The 24,737-nt window shown below is 39.7% G+C and overlaps 1 protein-coding gene across 1 annotated transcript in view; it reads right to left on the reverse strand.

The window, feature by feature from the left end:
• The window catches only part of DYNC2H1 (dynein cytoplasmic 2 heavy chain 1), a 330,703-nt gene that overhangs the window by 129,115 nt on the left and 176,851 nt on the right, over positions 1-24,737 (reverse strand). The window contains exons 77-82 of the mRNA XM_063430335.1: positions 14,816-14,976; positions 13,969-14,094; positions 13,243-13,353; positions 6,850-7,005; positions 5,864-5,939; positions 2,645-2,856 (exon numbers count right to left, since the gene is read on the reverse strand). Of these exons, the coding sequence (XP_063286405.1) occupies positions 2,645-2,856; positions 5,864-5,939; positions 6,850-7,005; positions 13,243-13,353; positions 13,969-14,094; positions 14,816-14,976 (842 nt within the window). The remainder of the gene's footprint in view (positions 1-2,644; positions 2,857-5,863; positions 5,940-6,849; positions 7,006-13,242; positions 13,354-13,968; positions 14,095-14,815; positions 14,977-24,737) is intronic.

The following is a 24,737-nucleotide window of genomic DNA, read 5'->3' on the forward strand; positions in this document are numbered from 1 at the left end:
GTTACATACTGTATGTATAATAATACATCTCAAATAATGGTGACATGTTTTTTATCATGCTTTCAAGCTGTTCTGGTGGCGATATATTACATTAGAAGTCAGAGATGGCATGATTTTGACATTATACACATTTCAGCATTATGTATCTTTTATTTCACATGATTGTTTTATAGAGGTTTTTAACATCTTTATTAAATTGTTCCTCTAGTGATTGTTTCCTGCTGCAGTGCAATGCAGCTTACAGATGCACAAAAACATGCACACACAAAAACACAAGCTTGGTCCTTTCTTAGGATATTAGTGCATGTCCTGGTCAGCCTGAGACTGATGGTAGTTGCACTGTGCTACCTGCACAGCTCTTATTAATTCTTCCCCACTCCTGTTTCTTACATTCAAGTTGAGGTATTGAAGAAAATTAAACTCTCTCTCTCTCTCTCTCTCTCTCTCTCTCCTTAACCTCTTGACTTGCCTATGAGCACCAGGTAGGGACCCTATTTTTGCGGCCAAAACCTTTCTATTGCCAAACTTTTATATCACCAAGTTTGGACAAAACAAACCATTTTGAATACAAGATGTGAGAAAGCATCCATCTACCAAGCAGTTATTTGTCAATATAACAGTGTATCCTAACTTGTTGCAAAATACATGTTGGGGCTTTAACCCCTTAAGGACCAAACTTTTGGAATAAAAGGGAATCGTGACATGTCACACATGTCATGTGTCCTTAAGGGGTTAAGAAAAGTTTGGAACAATTCAGAAATGCTTCTAGAAAGTAAATGCATGGGGATTATGGTGCTCAATATATTCTAGGTTTTTTTATTTTTATTCTTTATTTAGTCGACAGAAAGTAATATACATTTTAAGGGACTTCAATGTATTTGGTAAAAGTGCAATACAGTTCCATTGGAGGTTACTAATAAGAATTAAGGATAAAGCACACAGAGAGACAGGAGAGACACTTTGTGTAAACCCCTCCCGTAAGGGCACTCAGGGCTGGAGCAATCACTGGTAGGCAATATGCCCTGTGCTCTATTCAAAGTCAGGAAAACTAATAATAAAATAAGGGGGGGGGGGAGGGGGGGAGGATCAAAAGAAGGGGTAGAAAAAAGGGAAAGGGAAGTACCACAAGACTTTATTGTAAAATGTTTATAAAATACGTATTCTTGCACAAGGCTAAAAGCCCTAGAGTGGTCTCACTTGCTTCCTTTATGGGGTTTCTCCAATCTTGGCTGAATGAGGTATCTGTCTGTTGATGTATATATTTATCAGGAAAGATGTGAGTACATGAACTGAGGGAACCATTTACATCACAAGATGTGAGTGTTCTCTAAGCAACTCTGATTAACGAAAACAACCCAGGTAGCATACCTCTCAAAGGCAAATATGTGGCCTTCATAGAGTTATGATTTTACAGCATGTTCATCTGTAAAAAGGTTGTAACTGTTCCACATGTAACTTTTCTGCATTAGTAATGTAACTCCCCCCCCCCCTAGAAACTTGAAGTAATGTAACTCTTTAAAAAATAAAATAAAATAAGACCGCACAAATGTAACATACGATTGTCTTTTAAATGTATAATTAAAATATACATATTTAATTTATATAAATGACCCATAAAGCAACACTCACTACATAGCAAGCAATTTTAGGAAATGTCTGCAGACAGACACAGGAAATCCAATATTTTCAACAATTCCCAGACAATAAAATTCATGGAGATACTGACACAGGGCAAGCTAATTTTATTTAGTTACTATCCTAGAATGCCTTATAGAAACCAATCACAATCCAAACTCAAATATGTATTAAAGACATCATTTTTCCCATTACACTTTTAAAATTGTTTTTGTCATAAGAATAGAACTTTTTCTATTTTTCAAACTTAGGAACCTTTATGTTGCGCCTTGGAATAGAGTTATACATGGTTATGTCAAGGCGAGAGAGAATTTCTAATTTAAGGCCAAATTAGCCAAACCGAAAACAAAATTGACTTGTAGAATTTTTCCAATTCAGCGATTTTGAAATTCAATGGAAGTCTAACCTCCGTAAATAACCCTGCCAGGAACATTTATTTAGGTTTGTTTTGTTTGTATAGTACATCAATGCTGACATCTATAGGCAATGATTCCAAAAGAGAAAATGCTTCTGGAACTCAACATCAACTAGGTCCAACCAATGTCAACCTCTAAGCTATATCAGCAAGTCTATCCACCTGGTAACCCCGGTGATTGTACTTGTAGAATATGGAGTGATTACTAGTGATTTTTGATTTTTTAATAGCTTTTTTTAAACCTAAGAGTTCAAGTAAAATAAATATGATTTAGCAATTTAAAATTTCCATGCAGCAGATCAGTCTTAGTCACTGATAAGTTTTTAAAAGAGAAGTATGTGAACTCTATGCCAAAACAGGTAAAGTATCCTGCTTTTAAATGCCACTGTACATAAAACACATTAGCCATGTCATCATGTAATTACATCAGGATAATTACTATAACAAGTACATTATAACATGCATCATGGGAACACATTTAAAAATGTTAAACATAACATCCATTACCACCGTAACTGTGTGAATGCCAACGCAATAAAATAGCATTTTCTTTTTTAATACAATCTATAGCTTAGATCACATTAGACATCTTACCATGATGCTGCAGGAATTTGGCAGTGATACAGACGCAGGGAAAGGAGCCGTATTGCCTCCCCTTAACTGAGATAATCCAACTGCCTGGGAATTGAAAAACTGTTCCAAGTAAGACCGAAGCACCCGCAAATCAAAGTAGTTATCCACCCGTCCGCCATAAATTGCATTTTCCAAAAGGCCATAGACAAAATCCCATTGAAATTCTCGGCCACCTGCACATAACAACAAACCGGATTTTCAGTGGATTCTCTGGGATTTATTCAATGGTTACGGATATTCATCTTTCCATACACGATAAACCTGGGCTTTAACATGTAATTGGTGTAGAAGGCACACAGGAATAAACAGAATAGCACGTAGGGCAGACATGCACACGTTGCTTGTTTATATGCTAGACCAAAAATATGATAAAGTAAAAATGATGGGTCATCAGTTGGGTTCACAGTCACAGTTTGATATTGTTAGGGTAGAAATTAGAAGAGGGAGAGCCAAAGGCAATACATATTAGTAAAACAAGACCGAAAATATTAAGCTGGTTTGAAGTAACGTTAAATATTTAGTAGATAGTTGTCTTCATCAGTTAAAAAAATGTTTACCTGTGTGGCCATCAATGAGTTTTGAACTGAAAATCAAATTGCTAAATTTAGGCCGCGCTAGCTAAAAGTTCAATAAAACACTGGATTTCAGTTTTCCATCATAACCATTTCAACCAACATTTTGCAAATTTAGCTTTCATGTACGCTAGAAATCAAAGTTTAGTAAATATATTTTATTGGAAAGGAAATTCTCACAATGCAGATGGAGAACAATACGTACATGTAATAACTACATTTTCAGACATGGACGTTAATGCATCATATTTGAGGTTTTGCTGGTACGATTAATCAACCAGCCATTACTTGCTGAAGTTGCTGTTGCTAAACTTAGCGAATAGTTACTATTTCCCAACTGTAAATTATTATTATATTATTGGTGACAAGGCATTAAAGAGACATTATAGGCATCCAGACCACTTAATCTGATTGAAGTGGTCCGGGTGCAGTGTCCCCGTCCCCCTTAACGCTGCAATGTAAAAAAAAAAAAACAATGCAGTTTTTGCAGGGTTAATCCAGCCTATAGTGGCTGTCTACCAGACAGCTACAAGAGGCACTCTCTGCTGTTTCAGGGAGTCTGACTAGGACATCCAGTGTCTTCAAATCCTCCATAGGAAAGCACTGACTCAATGCTTTACTATGAGGAGGGCCTCGGTGCTGGCTCCATCGTCTCCTCCAGCATCAGCACCGTGGGAACTCGGCGCTGTAAAAAGTTGAGTAAGAAAGGAAATGTTTTTAACCTTTTAACTGCAGGAGAGGGCAGATGAACACTATAGTGTTAGGAATACAGCGTTGTTGTATTGCTTTAACGGTTGATGTTATTGTTAATAGCACCTAAAGAGTATAACAGGAATTGTTACCAGCTAGTTCCTGCCTGGTTTCCAAACTTGTCACTTGGATTTATTAACAGCCGCCATTCCTCCCAATTTAAAACTGGTCTCTGTCTTACAGTAACAGACACAAGTCACGTTAACAGCAGTAAACCCTCCTTAGATCCAATAGAGAGAGCTGACTGTATCTTTACCAATGCATAGGGACCCTGGGCCCACGTATCCCATATAGGAAAATGACAAGTGGCCGCTACACCAGCCTTCGCCCCATGTGCAGAGGAGTGAAAGGTAAGATGACTCAGAGACTAATTGGGGATTAATGAAAATGTCCCATTTATGTCCATATTTCTCCTGGGTTCCTGCTTTTAGCTACCCTTGAAGCCAACCATTCCCACAGCACCAATTGTGTCATCCCATAATGTCTAGTGTGTAGTAGGGTGCTAGGTATTGTGGGATGACAGGGAAAAGCATTCCCTTGCCATACTTTTAATTAATGATTGTATGAAGCTAATATAGAGCTTTCAATGGGAATTGTCAATTATCTGCAAATTAATGTAAGGTATAGTAAAGATTTATCAAATGACATCACAATACCAGGGCACATTCAGCCAGGGCACATATTGTGCATGAGGGTCAGAATTGGGAGCATTTGTTTCATTCTCTAATAATGGAGGAGCCCAAGTGCAGGATAAAAATGAGTGGAAGTCAACATTTATTTTTCACACCAAAATATAGGGGGATATATTTTAGAAATCTGAAATAAATGTTGTGTTGTAAAGATTGCCGCTGACTTTGTTTCCAGCTATTTAATCCTTTGTGACAATGAACATTAAAGCACTAAGCAAATAATTTAAAACAAATGTAAGAAACCATGAATACATAAATCAATAATTCCTACTTTAATGATATTTACATTTTTGCGTTAGATCACATAGATTAAGCCTTTGTTAGGACACTCAAACCCCCTGTGATAAAGATCAGTGTCACTACTAAATTATCATTACATTTATTAAGCTTAATTCTTAAGAATTCTTCCTAGTTTATAGGAACATAGCAATGCATTCTGTCAAACTTCATTAAAGGAAAACTATAGTCACCAAAACAACTTTAGCTTAATGAAGCAGTGTTGGTGTATAGATAATGCCTCTGAAATTTCATTGCTCAATTCTCTGTCATTTAAAAGTTAAATCATTGTTGTTTCTGTTTATGCAGCCCTAGCCAGAGCTCCCCTGGCAGTGACTGATACAGCCTGCATTAAAAAAAAAAAAGGTTTCATTTTAAATCAGATGAAACTTACTTTAAAAGGTTTTATCTCCTACACTATAAATTGTACTTTAATTGCACACAGGAGGCTCCTGCAGGGTCTAGCAGGCTATTAAAGCAGGAGATAATTCTGAAGTAAACAGAATATGCAATAAAGAAGGTGTAAACATTAGATTAATCTTTGCAGGAAGTGTTTAGGAAGGCTGTGCAAGTCACATGCAATGAGGTGTGACTAGGGCTGCATAATTAAACTGATTTAACTCCTAAATGGCAAAGAACTCAGCAGTGAGACTGCACGGGTAGGATCTATACACCAAAACTGCGTCATTAAGCTGCTTCATTAAATACATGTAAATTGAACATGTAACAAGAATTAGTAAGTTCTTCAGGATAACATTCATAGCTTATACCAAAGCAGAACTTGACATATAGGCAAGAAAACACCAGCAGGGACATCAATGAGATTAATCTCTATTAACCATTAGAACTATTTCAGCCACATGTAAACAAATGACCAATTAATTTAAACTAACCTTCAAAGAGACGATCAATAATGTCATACGCAGCACGTAGATCCGACAAGGAAAACTCATAAAATTTTGTCCATCCCTATTAAAAAGGAAAAAAAAAAAGTAGGAAAAAAAGTAGGAATATAAAATATGGTTTCCAATGTCAATAGCTCATGCAAAAAAAAAAAAGAAAAGGCCTATATAGAAATAATTAATATCAGTATTTGGCCAATTTCACAAACAATTCTGAAAGCGGTGCTATGAATGTTCTTAATGATCAGGGATGTATATGTGTCTTTATATAGTGGTCAACTTTAAGCTCACTCAGAATCAATTATTGTTTTCCCAAGGCTGCCAGGACTAAGGCAGATTAGGGAGCTGGGAGAACACAATATTTGTTGTTTTAACGTTCTCGCTTCTGTGAAGCAAATGTCACACATTTGAAAGATTTTTCCTTCGTTTTTGCCATTTGTTTTTGTTAATTTGGTATAGTTAACATGTTTGTTGAGTGTTGAAAACTACACAGAATTTAAACTAGAAAATAAAACTATACATTTTGAAGTTATGGGTGTTTTCTCTTTTGTTGATATACATGATACATGGGATGTTCTCCAAAAAGTGGGCCTAGAGTACAAACACAAATTCCATCCACATGGAAAAATATAATATATTATAATGCTATATTTTTTAAATGCTTTCACCCAGCACATTTATTCATATTAACCTTTTGATATAAAGAAGGCTCACTTTTTATTCTCATCACAGAACGCATGACTAGTATGAACATCCCAAGCACCATAAGTACTACATACCTGGCACCCTCACAGTATAATTTGTCAATTGCTTTTTAGATCGATTTGACAACTTACCAGGGTCTCCTAGCCCTATTCTGCCTTTTCCTGTAGAAGAATCCAAAAGTCCTCACTGAGCTAAACTTGGCCATGTAAAACCTCACTGATTGGATGAGAACGCAAATGAGGAATGCAAGTAATGTAAAGTACATTATTTACCTGGGGTATATAATTTCTCCTTTCTTGACACACAGCATGAAACCATGCCAGACTGAATAAAGCGTTTGCTCGAGAAGGAAGGTTCTTCTTGCTTATCTGCTCTGGCGTCCAGGACTCGTATGTTCTCATTAGATTCTTCTTCAACCCAGGTGGTGCCTGAAATACAACAGGAGTTTTAAAAAGACTTTGTTTTATAAAGTGATATTTACTAAATATTTATCATACGCCTACACAAAATTGCCACTAAATATAAAGATCATAAATCATAAAAGAAACTGAGAGCAAACACGGTGAACATTAAAAGGGCACTCCAAGCACCATAACTGCTTCAGAGAGCTATTATGGTGCATAGCATGTTTCTTTAAGTAGACAACTACTTAACCCCTTAAGGACCAAACTTCTGGAATAAAAGGGAATCATGACATGTCACACATGTCATGTGTCCTTAAGGGGTTAAAGCATATAGAATAGAAACATAGAATGTGACAGCAGATAAGAACCATTTGGCCCATTTAGTCTGCCCAATTTTCGAAATACTTTTAATTAGTATCCCTGGCCTTAATTAAGTCTAGGATAGCCTTATGCCTATCCCACACATGCTTAAACTCCCTCACTGTGTTAACCTCTACCACTTCAGATGGAAGACTATTCCATGCGTCCACTACCCTCTCAGTAAAGTCATACTTCCGGATATTATTTTTAAACCTTCGCCCCTCTAATTTAAGACTATGTCCTCTTGTTGCAGTAGTTTTTCTTCTATAGAGAAATATAAATATTGGTCATTATATAGGAGGTGAAAAATTCCAAGCATATTGAAGAGTTGAAGGTGCAAAACCATTGTGCGCGTAATGCAATATGGAAGAAGTTCCCCTACATTCATGAACCTCGGTGGGATTTACAATACAGATATTAGGAGCATCATGGGAAGATTATTTCTACCATAACTAAAAGCACTCGGGACATCAGTGTGTTTTATACTATTTTCCACTGCACTCCTCACCCTAGCAATTATTTTAATAACTTTTAATGGTAAGATATGAAGCAAACCAAACTTTCAGAGAAGTAAAGATCTATGAGACCATCTGACCGAAATGGCAGAGCTTAAGTCAGCAATTATGGCCGAAGCTCCTCTAGAGGCTGTCAGTGTGATAGCTACTAGAGGCATGTTAACCCTGCAATGAAAACAATGCAGTTCTCAAAAAAAGCAATGCTGTTAATTGTAGGGTAAAAACAGCAAACCTATGGCACCCAATCAGCTACATTGATATCAAGCGGTGTGGGACCTATAGTGTCCTTTCAAGGTGAATAGTGCTAGTGTGAGATGAGAGATATGTTAAGACTTTTGATCAGTTTCACCTATTTACGAATTAGACATAACCGCTTTGGTGTCACAATTATTCTAGCTGTGTTCTGTTGTGTTGTATGGTGTTAAGTTTGTTTAAATACTAAGCTGAAGTGTTTAAGATTTTCAAAATGATCAAATGTTTTCAGTCTATGCAAACAATAACATTTTCCTGCGATTCCTATGTTCCTGCATATTTTGTCATCTTGAGGACATAAGGACACATTGATTTCAAAGGAAATTAGGGAATTTGCTGGGGATGAGCTCACACTGACATTATTAGGTTGCTCAGGAAGTTTTGCTATAATGAAACAGCATTTCTGAAAATGTATTTTAAGTACAGAATGTGTTGGGCTTGCCATTGTAGAAAAATGTAATGGCCATTAAAACATATTTCAAAATAGATGCTATTTGGGGGCAGCAAATAGTGATATTTTTCCATAAACAAAAAACTAGAACTTAATATTAACAATTATTCTCATTATCATCGTATTTGATTTTCACATAGTCCATTTATTCGAGTTGTGTTCTTTCAAGTTTTTTGATTGCGTTATTTTTCTTTAAAAACTTAATAACAGCTTCTTTCAGGAAAAACTTTGATACTTCCTGAAATTAGCAAATTCAGAAAGCGAATGCTTCCAAATTGAACATATTGTAAAATGGAGGGGGCAATTTGAGCAAAAAAAAAAAAAAAAATGAGCAATTTCATATAAAACACAGGCACTTGAAAATTGGAGATCTAAGTTAAGCAGCTGCTGCTAAGTGTTTATAAACGTTCTGTTATATAAGTAGCTTGTATTCAGAGCACAAAATACGCTATTGCCAATTTCCTAGAAAAATAAATGCTGTGAATTTAATTTTGGTACAAGCAATCTGTACTTCCTAAATCAGAATCTTAGAAATCCTGTACTCATCACACTTTCAACCGTGGAATAATTGTAGTCAGAAAAACATTGGTTTTAAGTACTTAATCATTATTAAAGATTTTGAAGAGTTTCATGTAATATTCAATATAAAAAGCAAGTTAAGTACTACAAAACCCACAATTACTAACTTGAAAAGCTTTCGAGCCAGTTCAATATATGGATGTTCTTGTTGAGTATTTAATTCTAGTTTAGCCTTTGATTCCTAGTTTTAATATCAGGCAATTACTATGATCAATATACAATGTGAGAGCTCCCCAAAGTATCATTGTTTATAATTGTCTGCATCTGGTATTATTATTTTATGTATTTATTTTGTGTTTGTTTTCTTAATTGTTGATTTATAGACAAATGTCTTTATGTACCCATTAATGGACACTTAAGTTATGTACTAAACAAATTCAATCTATTCGACTTAAAGGAAGCCTGTTACAACCTGCTGTTATTAGCCTGCTGCATCCTGCTTCTAATGTAAACACACTGTGCTGTAACATCTGGTTGAAAATGAAACCATTGTTTCACAGAGGTTGTGAGAGTCACAGCCAGGTGAGGTGTAGCTAGAGTAGTATAAACTGAAACAAAAGTGATTTACTCCTAAATGGTAGATAATCGAGCAGCAAAACTCATGGGGCATGATCTATACCAGGGGTAGGAAACTATTGGCACTCCATAAGTTTTGGACTACATCGACTATAATGGCAAAGCATCAAGGGAGATGTAGTTCCCAACATCTGAAGCTCAAGTGAACTCCTGGACAACAGCAGCCTGAAAGTAAAGGTTGGGCATACTTGTATGCCAACCTCACTGATGAAAATGGTTTCCAAATTGGGCTGTTTAGTAGACTGAAATTGCTGCACTAAATAAGTGCACACTGATTTGCAAAAAATATTTAAAAAATGTAAATTACAAGCACAAGTGATTTAGCTCAGTGTAAACAAATCAAGCAATACAATAAGATCGATGGATGGAAAGATAGATAGATTTCTTTTTTATAATACTTTTTCACTATAAAATATCTAGCAGCTATTTAAGCAAGGGGCTCACATACAGAGATGTGTGCTTATCTGAAACACATTTGTGCTTAAAGTTCTGAATAAGCCATAAACCTGGGTTTGTTGAAAGGGATTGCTGCCAAGCAGACAGTACTGTACCTGCTGATTAAATTTTTGAAGCAAATGACAACTGACTACTTGACCCTAGATTAAAACTGATTACTATCACAAACCAGTGAGCAAAAGGCTGGTCTCTTTCACTGAGACACTAACCTCAATCCAGAGATTTCCTGAAAATCACTGCGAAGGACTCTTTATGTGTTAAAGAGTCGGTGCACCAAATCACTGTTAATTTGTCTCCAGGAGATCACAGTCCCCTTTCGATAACATACTATTTAAGTATGTAAGCAAGATGTTGCTAAGTGGTTGTAAATAAAAGTGAACACTTATTAAAACAGTACAACAGATTTCAGTGCTGGCTGGCATTCCTAACCACTCTTACAGGGGGAATTCCAAGACCTTGGAAAAACCTTGAAACATATTAAAGCTTTAGGTAAATACCCAAACACATATAGAAAAAGCGTTATTTTAAAGGCAAGATGGGAGCTATCCAGGTTTATACCACCCCCTAAAAATTCAGCAATCTACCTCGGTATCGATTTCCTGCAAGTATACTTCTTCCATTGGAGGCACAGTTTTGAGGGTTCATTGAAGTCATGAAAAGTATCTTAGTGCTGTACTACAGTTTCGTGGTTCTACACCATTTAATGGTTGTTTGAGCAGCTGAAACACTAATAGTGCACTTTAATTTCAAGCGCCTTGCACACTTAAATGGTATGGTTTCAGAACTGTGCCTGACTGACTGATTTTATTGGAAATATGCATGTGTTACGTCACGTGTTGTATGAACATGCATGTTGGTTAATTTACGTGTATAATGAGTGTCTTACAGGCACGTGAGACACATAAAGAAGTCCTGTTGAATTAATTTAGGATATCATTTTTGAACAAAGAAAGTACTACTGTTATTGTTCTAGATCTTTTTATTTAGTTATTTTAATTATATTTTTTTTCTAAGAATATATTTTGATGTTCTGTACAATATATGAAAAAATAGACCAGTAAATTATAAAATCCAGAGTTAGGCATACAGAAAGTGACAAAACCCATAGTGGAAATACACGTGTATGACGATAGAGACATGGGAACAAAAGTACGCTCGTATACTACTCTCTGTCGTTTTTTTTTCTCTCTGCAAACACGTGTGCGGTCGTCATATATCATATGTAATCTGTTTCATGTTTTATATACTATTAAAAACCAGACGGGATATCCAAGCATACATAGAGTTGTGACCTACCTTGAAAATTAGAGACGTAAATACAACTAGTGGTCTCTAGTTATGGGATCTATGCGACCTTGATTGTTCACCCATCTTGCTAATGTAAAATGCCATGAACACAGTGTACACGCTTGTTTATGCATAATCCTATGTTGCTGTACATATATCACTTGTGATGTCTTGTCTTGGAATAAATAAAAAACAAGAAAGTGACAAAACTGGTGCAACCCCATCAGTACTTGTATAATCATCATTGTCCATGCTGTACTGCTGTTATATAGAGACAATAAGAATATTAAGTATTGACATACAAAGTAATGTTGACAGAGACAGTAGGTGAAGAGGGTCCTGCTCTAATGAACTGACAATCTAGGAGGAAGGGGTATTGGAATTCAAGAGGATGAAGGAAGGATTGTTCTAATGATAGAGGTTACCCAGGACTCTGGTAACAGTTCCTAAAGAGATTAGTTTTTAGAGGACTGTTGGTTGGTAAAGAGTCTAGTAAGATTGGGTAGGGCACTAAATAGTAATAGGGCATTCCCTGAAAAGCCCTGTAGTGGAAAATCTGTAGAGATGTATCGAACAAAGGACAAGAGAAGGGCAATGGTAAAGCAAAGGCAATGAGAGTGGTTAAGGCAACAAACACACACATCTCTACCTACCTACCTACCTACCTACCTTGAGGGTACAAAAAGAAATAAACACATTGCCAACTTTTCTTTTCTTAAAGTAATTAATATTTTTGCACACTTTGTCTACATTTGAGGGTTTCAGGAAGTGACAATTCGAAATACGATAGAGCAGCGGTTCCCAAAGTGTGGGTCGCAGGGCGATTCCCAGTGGGTCGCGCTGACCCACACATCCAGGGCCGCCGGCTAGTCAGGCAGACTGACACCAGGAGGGAGCCCGGCGGCTTGCCCAGTATGCCGCCGGGCTCCCTCCAATCAGTCTGCCCAGCACCTCCGGCCTGCAGCAAGTTTATGCACCTAAAGCTTATTGCCATGCTGTGCCAAGTTTATGTATTTAAAGCTGCCATGATGTTCCAATTTTATGCCTCTAAAACTGATTGCCACAATGTTCTGAATTTATGCCTCTAAAGCTGGTTGCCATGGTGTGCCAATTGTAAGCCTCTAAAGCTGGTTGCCATGGTGTGCCAATTGTATGCACCTAAAGTTGCCATGATTTGCCAAGTTTATACATCTACAACTGATTGCCATGATGTACCAATTTTATGCATCTAAAGCTGATTGCCATGGTATGCCAATTGTATGCATCTAGAGCGGATTGCTATTGTGTGCCAATTGTATGCATCTAAAGCTGACATAATGTTCCAATTGTATGCCTGTAAAGCTGATTGCTATGGTGTGCCAATTGTATGCATCTAAAGCGGATTGCTATAGTGTGCCAATTGTATGCATCTAAAGTGGTTTGCCATGGTGTGCCAGTTTTATGCCTCTAAAAGTAATTGTCATGGTGTGCCAATTGTGTGCATCTAAAGCAGATTGCTGTGGTGTGCCAATTGTATGCCTCTAAAGCTGATTGCCATGGTGTTCACTTTTTAAAATATGCATTAAAAGCAAGTGGGTCTCGAAAAATTACCATTTTGAAAAGTGGGTCTCGGCCCATAAAAGTTTGGGAAGCCCTGCGATAGAGAACATCTCCTCTGGTGAGTGCCAAATTCTTAATTCTTGAATGTAAATGTTTTTGTTTTAATTTCACCAGAACACGTTTATATTCTGTGTGTGTAGAATGCTTTTTTTTTCTTGTTCCTTTTCTAAAGCATAACATTCTTACCTCATAAGTGATCTTTAAACTTGACTGCAGCAGAATCGCAGTAAATTTTGGATGAACTTCAGTAGTGAGCCACAGACGGAAATTAGGATTTGGCTGGAGAGCATTTAATTCCTATTCAATTACAGAAATGGTAAGTAGCAGGAATTAAATAAATAAATAGAGTGTCTTATTTTTTAAATATTTGGATAGCTGTCCAAGGATGCGGTAACAAACTGTTCAATGCCACCATACATTTATAGATAGTAAAGCTAATTAATGGTTTTAAACTAATTAGAACACGTAGCATAGCTTTCATGTGTGTCAGTATTCTTTGTTCAGTTTCTTTCGGACATTATTTTTAACTGCTTCCCCCCCCCCCCCCCTAAACTGTATAGAAAAGGGTAAGTGATATCCTCTCGATTACATATACCAACATATATAATCTCCCCACTCTGTAGCAGCTTTTTATATTAAGGCAGTATATAAGCACGGTCATTGTTGGAGAAACGAAGTGTCAGCCAAGACAAATAAAATGTTCTACTAGACAATTTAAAGCCAATTATCCCATCATATGACACATAATATTTCAAGCAGTTCAACAAAACACAGCACACAATGAATCCATACAGATTTTTTTCCCCCTAAGATTAGTTCATTTTCATGAATGGAAGCCTAAAATAATGTAAATTGGTGACATTGAACAATTTATGTGCTGATAATTGTAAGGGCTATTTGTGTTTTACTTGCCTTTTCCAGTACTGGAAGCCAAGAAGTGACAAGGTGCAGATTTTTTAAACAGAGCCATTCTCCTTCTTTGGCACATTCCCTCAATGTCTGTATGGCTATGTCAGCTTGGCCCTGTCCCATTGCCACCTACAAAGAAAATATATTATATTACAGTTCCAAGGATAAAATCATGCATACAGTTTAAATTATACAGCTCGAAACATGACATAGTAACAAACAGAATCTTCAAACAAGAACACTAATGTAATAGCCAGTACATTGATTGAAGTTAAAAGGTTGCACTTCTGGCACTAGGTTTGTGATGGCCATAACCATTAGTAAAACTACAAATAAGGCAGATTGAAATGATTATGGCAAGCCACACATACTTGTGGTATTTGCTAAATGCATCATGGGAAGCTATTTTCATTGGCCATCTTGAAAGAGGCATTTGCCAACTTCAGATGGTTAGAACATTTAAGTAAGGGATTGCATGTTCTTTAGATTATGCATACAGCTATATGATGCACACTCTGACATCCACATCAATAAAGATATGTGCAATGACGTGGAAACGTGGAAAGGAGGAGGCCACTGAAAACGTGGAAAGGAGGCGGCCACTGAAAACGTGGAAAGGAGGCGGCCACTGAAAACGTGGAAAGGAGGCGGCCACTGAAAACGTGGAAAGGAGGCGGCCACTGAAAACGTGGAAAGGAGGCGGCCACTGAAAACGTGGAAAGGAGGCGGCCACTGAAAACGTGGAAAGGAGGAGGCCACTGAAAACGTGGAAAGGAGGAGGCCACTGAAAACGTGGAAAGGAGGCGGCCACTGAAAACGTTGAGAGAAGAGTGGAAGAATGTATACTTACTTCCCGATAGTTTTCTCTACCGATCTCAGTGCTGGCCAGTTCCTGTAACTCCTGGGATGGGTCAGCTCCAGGGGATATGATAATTAGGATGGGCTCTCCGGCTAACGTTTCTTTGCTCAGTCGTTTCAGATTCAGCGGTGGAGGGGACAAATCTTTAAGCCCTATTTTAGGCAGCATAATAATTATAATTAAGCGTAAACATATATGTATTACTTTCATGGACAATATATAACAAAGCTAGTAGTACTACAAGGATATTCACACCATGACACACACAACATAATGCAATGTTAACACACCATGCTCCGAATTCACTTTAACGAGATGTACTTACACTTTACACGTAGGAACACAGAGCATACAAATCTTATAAATACAATATCAGGATACAGTGATGTATTTTTATTATCCTCTACACTACCATCAGGGGTTTACACCAATGCAATAGCTTGCAGTCAGGACAAAGTGATTAGCAAGATTGATTCAGCCAATCACAATGTTTTTTTGCTATAACTCAATTGGCTGGCAAAGCATCATGGGTACAAAGTTCATATTAAAGGGACAGTGAATCCTTTCACCCTCTTGGAAAGTGAAATAAATTATGATTGTCTTCTACTGTTAGTAAAGCTGTGGATGAACTAGGAAGACTGGGCCTCACTGCGTGCCTGTGCTGGCATTGTTCAGTAAAGAATATAATGACAGCCTACATAGAAGCAGCAATTAATTATAAAAAATTTGAAATGTCAGGTTTTATCTGTTGCTTTGTAACGTCAAATACACATAACATTTTAAAAAAGAACTTGTTAGAACTAGAGGTAAAATAATTGTGATTTTAGGTTCAAATTTTGCCACTTATTGATGCATAGAATTTGCTTGTAGAATATTTACAGACATTAGATAATATTTCATGTTTTGAGATATTTTTCAAAGAAGGTTGAACACATACCAGTATTGATACCGGAGAAACTGACGGAAGCCAAGCACAGAGAGATGGACACAGGTTTCTTCAGGAAGGAAGAGATTCTTTATTGGATCACCGATCGGGACTCAGAGGGACTAGCGTCACCAAAATACAGCAAAGTCTGAGTACTGAATACATAGAGTACATTCCTTATATAGCACTGTAGCTCCTCCCACAATTAACTACACCCACACATACCCTTAACCTATTTAATAAATAGAGTCTAAACTCATCCATCCGGTCTAACCACGTGGCTCATCTGATACAAAGGAGAGGGACGCGTAATTCCAGTTCTTACATTCCTGCACCTGGTCAGTACAGTGATGACAGTATCTTAGCTACGTGTTATTAACTAACTGATACTACAAACACATATACATACATATGCCTTGTGGCAATCTTAGCCTGCTAAACTTGTATTTTACTGGAATTACATCACATTCCCCCCTTTGATGCCTCTGATATTTCACAATTACTTGAGGCATCACTTAACCTTGGTTTGCATATACCTCAGGTTACCATGAACCAGACCAGACTTATCTTATGATGTGAATCTTTTAACACTCATCTTCCTGCATTGGTTCTCCTTGATCTAGAGCCTTATACTTATATATCGCCATTATCTGTGCAGCAGCCTTCCTCTCTGCTATACTTCCTATCAGGCTTTGCACAGACCTAACTACTAAGGGTATAAGACACGGTAGGAGTAGACACAACAGTAAAATCAGTAGGACTCCACCTACCACTGCCTTAAGCCCTCCAAACCACTCATACCAGCTACCAAACCAACTACTTGGATTGTACCCTTTCCATACCTGAGTAGGCACATGCGCTAGTTTAACCATATGGCTAGTAAGCTCAGCTATTGCTTGCCCTTCGTCATCTATTTGAAGACAGCAATTACTTAGGTTAAACTTCCCACATACACCTCCCTCTACTGCCAAAAGGTAATCCAAGGCTAATCTATTTTGGTAGACTGCTGTCCTCATCCTGGTGTTATGCTTCGCTAGAAGATTGAGCGCTTGTGATGTCTCATTTGTGATAATCTCAACCACCGCCTGTAATCTTATAATACGGTTGAGCATATAAATAGGGGTTCTATAACCAAAGGTACCATCCTCAGCCCACGTGGCTGGCCCATAGTAATCTATAATACGCTGGGGAGGCCATTCATCATCTTCCCAGGCGCCTATCTCTATGGGTCCCCTTTTCTTCCTATGATTCACATCATACACTTTAACACCTAAAGTCTCACCTGTTTCAATCGGTAACAAGAAGAAGGATGGTTTGAGCATACCCAACACACATGCCCCTTCCCAGTCCTGTGGCAGCTCCGAATAGGCTTTCTTACCACAGATCCAGTACAAATTTGCTGGGGCTCTCCAAATAGATGTGATGGATAGATCAAACCACACATCCTTTAAATTGGCATATCTAGCAAACGGGTTAGATGGTTCTGAGACATTTGAAGCCGACCACCAAGTTGTATTCTTTGTATCATCATCATAAGCTTTTTGCCCTAGACAAGTTAATTCTCCTACAGAAGTATTATACATCATTCCTTTCCTTGCTATGCAAACATAACCTATGATGGAGGTCTTTAATCTCCACTCAGATTTACCTCTAACACTCATATGATAATCGGCTTGTGTAGATATTAATTGGTCAACTGCCTCAGAACCGGACATTACCTCCTTTGCTTCCCAAGGCCATTGGTCTCCCATGTTAGTACCTCCACACACATAGCAGTTGGTAACATTAAGACTACCGGCAATACTTTCAGCTAGGTCAATGAACAGGTTTTTAGCATTATGGGGGATCTTATTATCTATACTCATCTCTTCGTAAAAGGAATGGTATACTTGATGAGTCTGGGAGGATACCGTATCAGTCTCTATTCCTATAAACAATAATGTCCCAGGATCTAAACCCGTCCCGTATATTTGAAACCCAAATAAATTTCCATACTTATCTAAGAACTTGTCGGGGTTATTAATGAGTATATGGACTGGGTTGCATTCCATAGACTTACAATAAGGGCTAGTCGGCAACTTAGTCACTATCATGTCTTTATCTACTGTCTGTCCCCAAGTCGCCCACCCCACACAAGACCAATATGGACAAAAGTTATAATCTCTATTTGGGCATCTAGGACTTACATATTTATTTTTGCTACTGGGACAAATATATTTATCGTTAGACCCATACGTCCTCTCCCATCTAAGATCCCCACATACATTCCACGGTTTTCTACCACTTGATATCGCCTTACATGCATCAAATAGCAGAACACCCGAAGAATGTACGGATTCTAACACCGTCTTATTAATTAGGGTCCCCTGAGGATCTCCATTCCTGAGAGTCAACCAGATTGTACGAGGTTGATACTCCGGACTGAAGCACTTAGGTTCTCCTACTCCTAAATGGCACACACTATAGTCTATATTTAGGTATCTACATCTTGATACATCTCCTTTACACTCGTATTGTGAATGCCAAATTAGGGTTTGGGAAATATGGTTACCTGTTCTCGTAGTCTTAATGCATACCTCACAGCTAGGAGTGTCGGTACCTCTACCTTCCTGAATATAAAAACACATGTAAATAAACACAATCAAAAGCACATCTTTCGCCGTCATCCTCAGTCTTCGTCCGTGCGATGGAACCTCAGCTTCCAGGATGTGAGGGCTGCAGGGAATGGAGTTCTGCTCGTCTTCACAGGTGTCCCTTCGAGACTTTCCTGGCTTATACACTATGTGATGGTAAGCGGACAGGCTTTATTATGGCCTTCTCACTCACACCTGTAACAATAAAATTTGTAATCCACAATAATTCCTCGTTACTCCGACTGAGTAGTGCGTTTTAACCGGATCTTGCAGGGATTCTCTGGATCTACTGTAACTTGCCAAGAATCGACTGCTGCTGGTTTAACCCTGGAGTGATGTATCCACGGAGTTACTTCGGCTACTTTTATCGCTGTAGGGGTAGACAAAAGAACAACATAAGGACCTCTCCACTTGGGCCCTAACGGTACATTATTCCACTCTTTAATCCACACTTGATCTCCTGGATGATAACTATGAACAGGGGGATAAATATTCACAGGTAATCTATCTTGTACCCATTTCTGTACCTCCTCCATAGTCTTACCCAACTCTACAACCTGCTGCCGGGTAATTCCTTCTCCCAACTGACTCAAGTCCCCCCTTAAGTTACCAAGTACGGGAGGTGGTCGCCCATACATGATTTCAAAAGGAGAGAGGCCCATCCTTCTGGTAGGGGTACTGCGGATTCGCAATAAGGCTATAGGTAAGAGAACGTTCCACTTAAGTTGGGTTTCCTGACACATTTTAGCCAACTGGTTCTTTATAGTTCTATTCATTCTCTCTACCTTACCAGAACTCTGGGGTCTATATGCAGTATGAAGCCTCCACTTTATACCAAGCATATGAGTCAGTTGTTGTAGGCACTGGTGAACAAAAGCTGGACCATTGTCCGATCCTATAGAACAGGGTAGTCCATATCGGGGTATTATTTCTCGTAGCAGGAATCTTACAACTTCTCCTGCTTTCTCTGTACGAGTAGGACATGCTTCTACCCAGCCTGAATAGGTGCACACAATTACCAGCAGGTAACGATGTCCACCCGATTTAGGCATCACTGTAAAGTCTATTTGTAGATCGGACATGGGGAGTCCCCCCATAAACTGAACTCCTGGTGGCTTTACTGGTCCTTGTCTTGCATTATTCTTAGCACACGTTACACATCTGCGTACAATGGCCTGAGTCAAGTTGGACAATCTTGGTATGTAGAAATGTTTTCTAAGAGATTCTTCAGTACTGTCTCTCCCAGAATGTGTCCCGTTGTGATAATTTTGGACAATTTCTACCGCTAGCGATGCTGGTATAACTATTCTTCCATCTTCTAGCTGATACCACTTGTTCTCCAGATACTTTCCCGGTTCAGTCTTTAACCACTCCTCTTCTTGAGCTGTATAAACTGGAGTCCATTGGGACAGTGGAGTTGGTATAAGAGCAGCTATATGCCCTACATACTCCTGTCTTCCTGATTCAGCAGCACGCTTAGCTGCACTATCTGCCATCCGATTTCCCTTGGTTACATCACCATCTCCTCTCAGATGCGCTCGACAATGTATGATACCGACTTCTTTCGGCTCCCACACTGCTTCCAATAGTTGTAGGATTTCAGCTGCGTACTTGATTTCTTTGCCTTCTGAATTCAGTAGTCCTCTTTCTTTATACAAAGCTCCGTGGGCATGAGTGGTTAAAAACGCATACTTAGAGTCCGTATAGATATTTACTCTTAAACCTTCAGCCAATTGTAACGCTCGTGTTAGTGCTATTAATTCTGCCTTTTGTGCTGATGTTCCTTTCGCCAATGGCCGAGCTTCTATCACCTTGTCTATGGTTGTTACTGCATATCCTGCATAGCGGATCCCTTCTTTCACATAACTACTGCCGTCTGTATAATATTGAACATCGGGGTTCTGGATGGGAAAATCACGAAGATCTGGTCTACTTGAGAATACTTCATCCATTACTTCCAAACAATCATGTTGACTTTCAGTAGGTTGTGGCAAAAGGGTAGCTGGATTTAAGGTGTTTACAGTCTCTAAATGCACTCTTGGGTTTTCACACAACATTGCTTGATACTTGGTCATACGGCTGTTACTAAACCAATGATTTCCTTTGTAATCCAACAACGTCTGTACTGCATGTGGGACTCGTACATAAAGTTCTTGACCCAGAGTGAGTTTATCGGCTTCAGCTACTAGCAGGGCGGCTGCAGCTACGGCTCTTAGACAAGGTGGAAGTCCGCTGGCCACTGCATCCAATTGTTTAGACATGTAGGCAACAGGTCTTTGCCATGATCCCAAGTACTGTGTCAATACTCCCACAGCCATTCTTCTTTGCTCGTGTACATACAGGTAGAATGGTCGTGTGTGATCAGGTAGACCTAATGCTGGGGCACTCATCAAAGCCTTCTTCACATCTTCAAATGCCGTTTGCTGTTCTTGGGTCCATAAGAAGGGGTCGTGCTCTGTACCTTTGATAGCTGCGTACAGAGGTTTTGCTAGTATCGCATAGCTGGGAATCCATATCCTACAGAAGCCTGCTGCCCCCAAGAATTCTCGCACTTGTCTTCTATTCTTGGGTATTGGTATTTGGCAGACAGCTTCTTTTCTCTCTGGCCCCATAATCCTTTGACCTTCAGAGATATGGAATCCCAGATACTTGACAGTTGGCAAACACAACTGAGCCTTCTTCCTGGACACCTTGTATCCTGCCTTCCAGAGAATATGTAGTAGATCGTGCGTTGCTTGCTGACAGATTTCTTTTGTAACTGCTGCTATCAACAAGTCATCTACATATTGTAACAATACACACTCTCCTGGGATGGACTTGAAATCCAATAGATCTTGACTTAGGGCTGAACCAAATAGGGTAGGTGAATTTTTAAACCCTTGGGGCAGTCTTGTCCAAGTCATTTGGCGTTTTGAGCCCGTTACAGCGTTCTCCCATTGGAAAGCGAAAATACATTGACTTTCTGCGGCAATTCGGAGGCAAAAGAAGGCATCTTTGAGATCTAAGACTGTGAAGTAAGTAGCCCCGCCCGGAATTAAAGCAAGCAGGTTATATGGATTGGGTACAACTGGATGTATGCTAACAACCGCATCATTGACTGCTCTTAAGTCCTGTACAGGTCGATACTCATCTGTACCGGGCTTTTGAACAGGCAGCAATGGGGTGTTCCAGGGGGAAGTACAGAATTTTAGGATACCATACCGTATGAACTTATCCAGATAGGATTGGATGTTCTTCTTAGCCTTCTGCGGAATGTGATATTGTCTTAGGCTCACTGGATAAACCCCATGTTTCAGTTCAATTTTTATTGGTGGAATATTGCGGGCCAGTCCTGGTGGGTTGTTCTCTGCCCAAACTCCTGGTATGTTAAACAATGTCTCATCACTCCTAGGGTTTTGGCTAGTCAACACTGTATAAAGTCGCCACTCTTCTTCCTTTGGTACGGATAAAGTCATAATACCTGAAGGTCCATTAAACTTTAAAGATGTTGTTCCATCTGGTAGGAACGTAATCTGCGCTTGTAATTTGGATAGCATATCACGTCCCAGCAATTGGACTGGACATTCAGGCATATAAAGGAATTGGTGTTTTACTACGTGGCCTCCCAATGTACAGAGTCGACTTTTAAGAACCGGTCTTTCAGCACTTCTTCCAGTTGCTCCTATCACAGTAATAGTCCTTCCAGATGGAGGAGCAACTAGATTAGTCACCACTGAATGTTCAGCACCAGTGTCGATCATGAACGCACTCCTTTTCCCCCCTATTGATACATCGACCATAGGCTCCGCTCGACCAAGGGGGATGGAGCCCGGTCGGTATCAATAGTCCTCCATGACAGTGTCAGCCAATCCTACAAAGTCCCTACCTTCTCTATCGCGGGACCTTTGCGCTGCTGGAATATACCTGTCTTCCCTAACACTTCCTCTGTTCCCATTACTCCCTCTATACCCATTACTCCCTCCGGGGCCTCCTCTACCTCTCGCTCTGCCTCTAAAGTTTCCGTAGCCTGCCCTGGGTTGGTCTCTCTCGTACTGCTCTCTTTGCGGACATTCGTTCCTCCAATGCCCTTCTTCCTTGCAATACGCACACTGATCCCTACTCAAAGGCTCCCTACTCCATCTATTATTGCCTCTATCTGGGCCCCGTTTATCTACGCCTGCGATCGCTACCGCTAGCATATCAGCCTTTTTACGCATCTTGCGCTCCTCCTCTTTCTTGCTTTCTGTTTCCCTATTCATATAGACCTTATTAGCTACCTCCATTAGTTGGGAGATTGACATACCTGCAAACCCTTCTAACTTTTGTAGCTTGCGCTTAATATCTCCGTATGCTTGGCTGACAAAGGCGGAGTTAACCATTCGGGAATTGTCTGCGTCTTCCGGATTAAAGGGGGTGTACAAGCGGTATGCCTCCAATAATCGGTCATAAAAGACACTGGGCGCTTCATCGCTTTTCTGGATCACCTCAACTGTCTTCGACATGTTAATGGCTTTCTTTCCTCCGGCTTTCATGCCAGCAATTATAGCGTCTCTATAGGCTCTGAGTTGAACCATATCAGCACCATTTACGTTCCAATCGGGATCAGTGTTGGGATAATGTGTTGCGGCCCATGCTGCTGGATTAGCTTGGTTCAAAGCACGGGCTCTATCCTCTAATGCTTTAATGGCTGCTTGATTTATTCTTGTCCTTTCCTCATTGTTAAATAAAGTCATTAATAACTGCTGGCAATCAGCCCATGTCGGATTATGTGTCTGTACTATTGAGGTGAACAGATCAGTCATGGCTTGTGGTTTCTCAGTATACGAGGAATTATGGGTCTTCCAGTTTAAAAGGTCGGTAGTGGTGAAAGGGACATATACGAAGACAGGGTCAGCGTGTGCCATTTGACCTGCGGCATCGATATAAGCTGACCCGGGATTCAGACGAAGAGGCATCTGATAGTGCTTTAATTGTTGGGCACCAGTCAACTGTCGGGTTTGGATGGGGCTACGTAGGGAAGCGTCAGTCATGGGTTCCGGTCGGGGAGAGATAGGGTATGGGGATGTGGGAGGTTGGTTTTGGGAAAAGGTAGTGAATAGAACACTTCGGGCCGAGCTAGATGAAGCTTGACCGGAAGTCTGAAGTGGCGCCAAATCAGGATATTCGTTTCTAATGGGGGTGGGTTCTGGTTCCGGAAGGGGAGATTTAGTACGAGGGGGGGTGGATCCTGTACTGGAGGAGGAAGCGGAAGTGGATGGGGGTAGTGAGGGAAGGGTTACAGGACTTCCTGCGTTTGCGTCACTTCTTCTTAACGGAAAGTAAGGGGGCGGCAAAGGGATCTCGGACTCAGGGGGCGTGTCCAAAATGGGCCTAACACCAGCCCTAGTGGACGAACAAGTCCTAGCTACCATGAGGCGACACTGTTCCTCGTGGCATGTCCGGAGCCATTTTGGCGAGTCATTTACGGCCTGTCTCCAACAGTCAATATAAGGAAACTGGCCGTAAAGTTCAGGCCTACCCGATACAGCCACGTGTAAGCGCTGTACCAGAGTTGGATCCAAACTGCCACGTGGCGGCCATGCCGCAACCAAAGTAGGCCACTCCCTAGTACACAAAGTGACCAAACGTACAGGAGACATCTTTACCCCAAAATCACAAACTTTGAATCCCTTTTTAAAATTCTTAACCATACATCCTAAGGGATCCGGAATCGTTGACTGCGACGCACCCATACTTAACAGTGGAACGTCGTCGACAACGAATACTATACACGCGTACTATTCAACAGTCACACCCGTTTCCTCTGGCAACAGCACCACGTGGTATGGTTACCAAGTGAAACGTACACAATAACAATAAACACTCAGGGAATTCCCGTACACACACAGCTGCTACACCAGTCACTATATAATCAATATTATGCCCTTTGGCGTAACTACACAGTCACCCACGCTATAATTCTCTATATACGAATTACCCGTCTATAACACACCCCAGTAACATCGTCTTTTACAAATAGCGGTTACAGTACGGTTAGCATAGGTCAAAGCACAAGTTAAGGTCACAATACAATTATTAGTGGTTATGGTGTTAAACATGCAATGGACGACAATGATTAGTACTTATTATATAATGTCAGTAAATATACAGGGTTATGGTACCGTGCACTATAATACAGCAACACACTATTAACACTCTCGCTAGACGGCTGAGCTCGCGCTATCTAACAAGATATACACTTTACTAAAACAATCGTTAACACATTTACAATTCCCAACTAAACTATTGGCCAGTACCTTGAATGGACTACCTAAAACTATATACACCCGTTTTGGTTAGCCACACTGCCCAATCACCACATATACATAGCGAGCTA

This window comes from Pelobates fuscus, chromosome 1, assembly GCF_036172605.1.
Source record: "Pelobates fuscus isolate aPelFus1 chromosome 1, aPelFus1.pri, whole genome shotgun sequence".
Classification (NCBI taxonomy): Eukaryota; Metazoa; Chordata; class Amphibia; order Anura; family Pelobatidae; genus Pelobates; species Pelobates fuscus.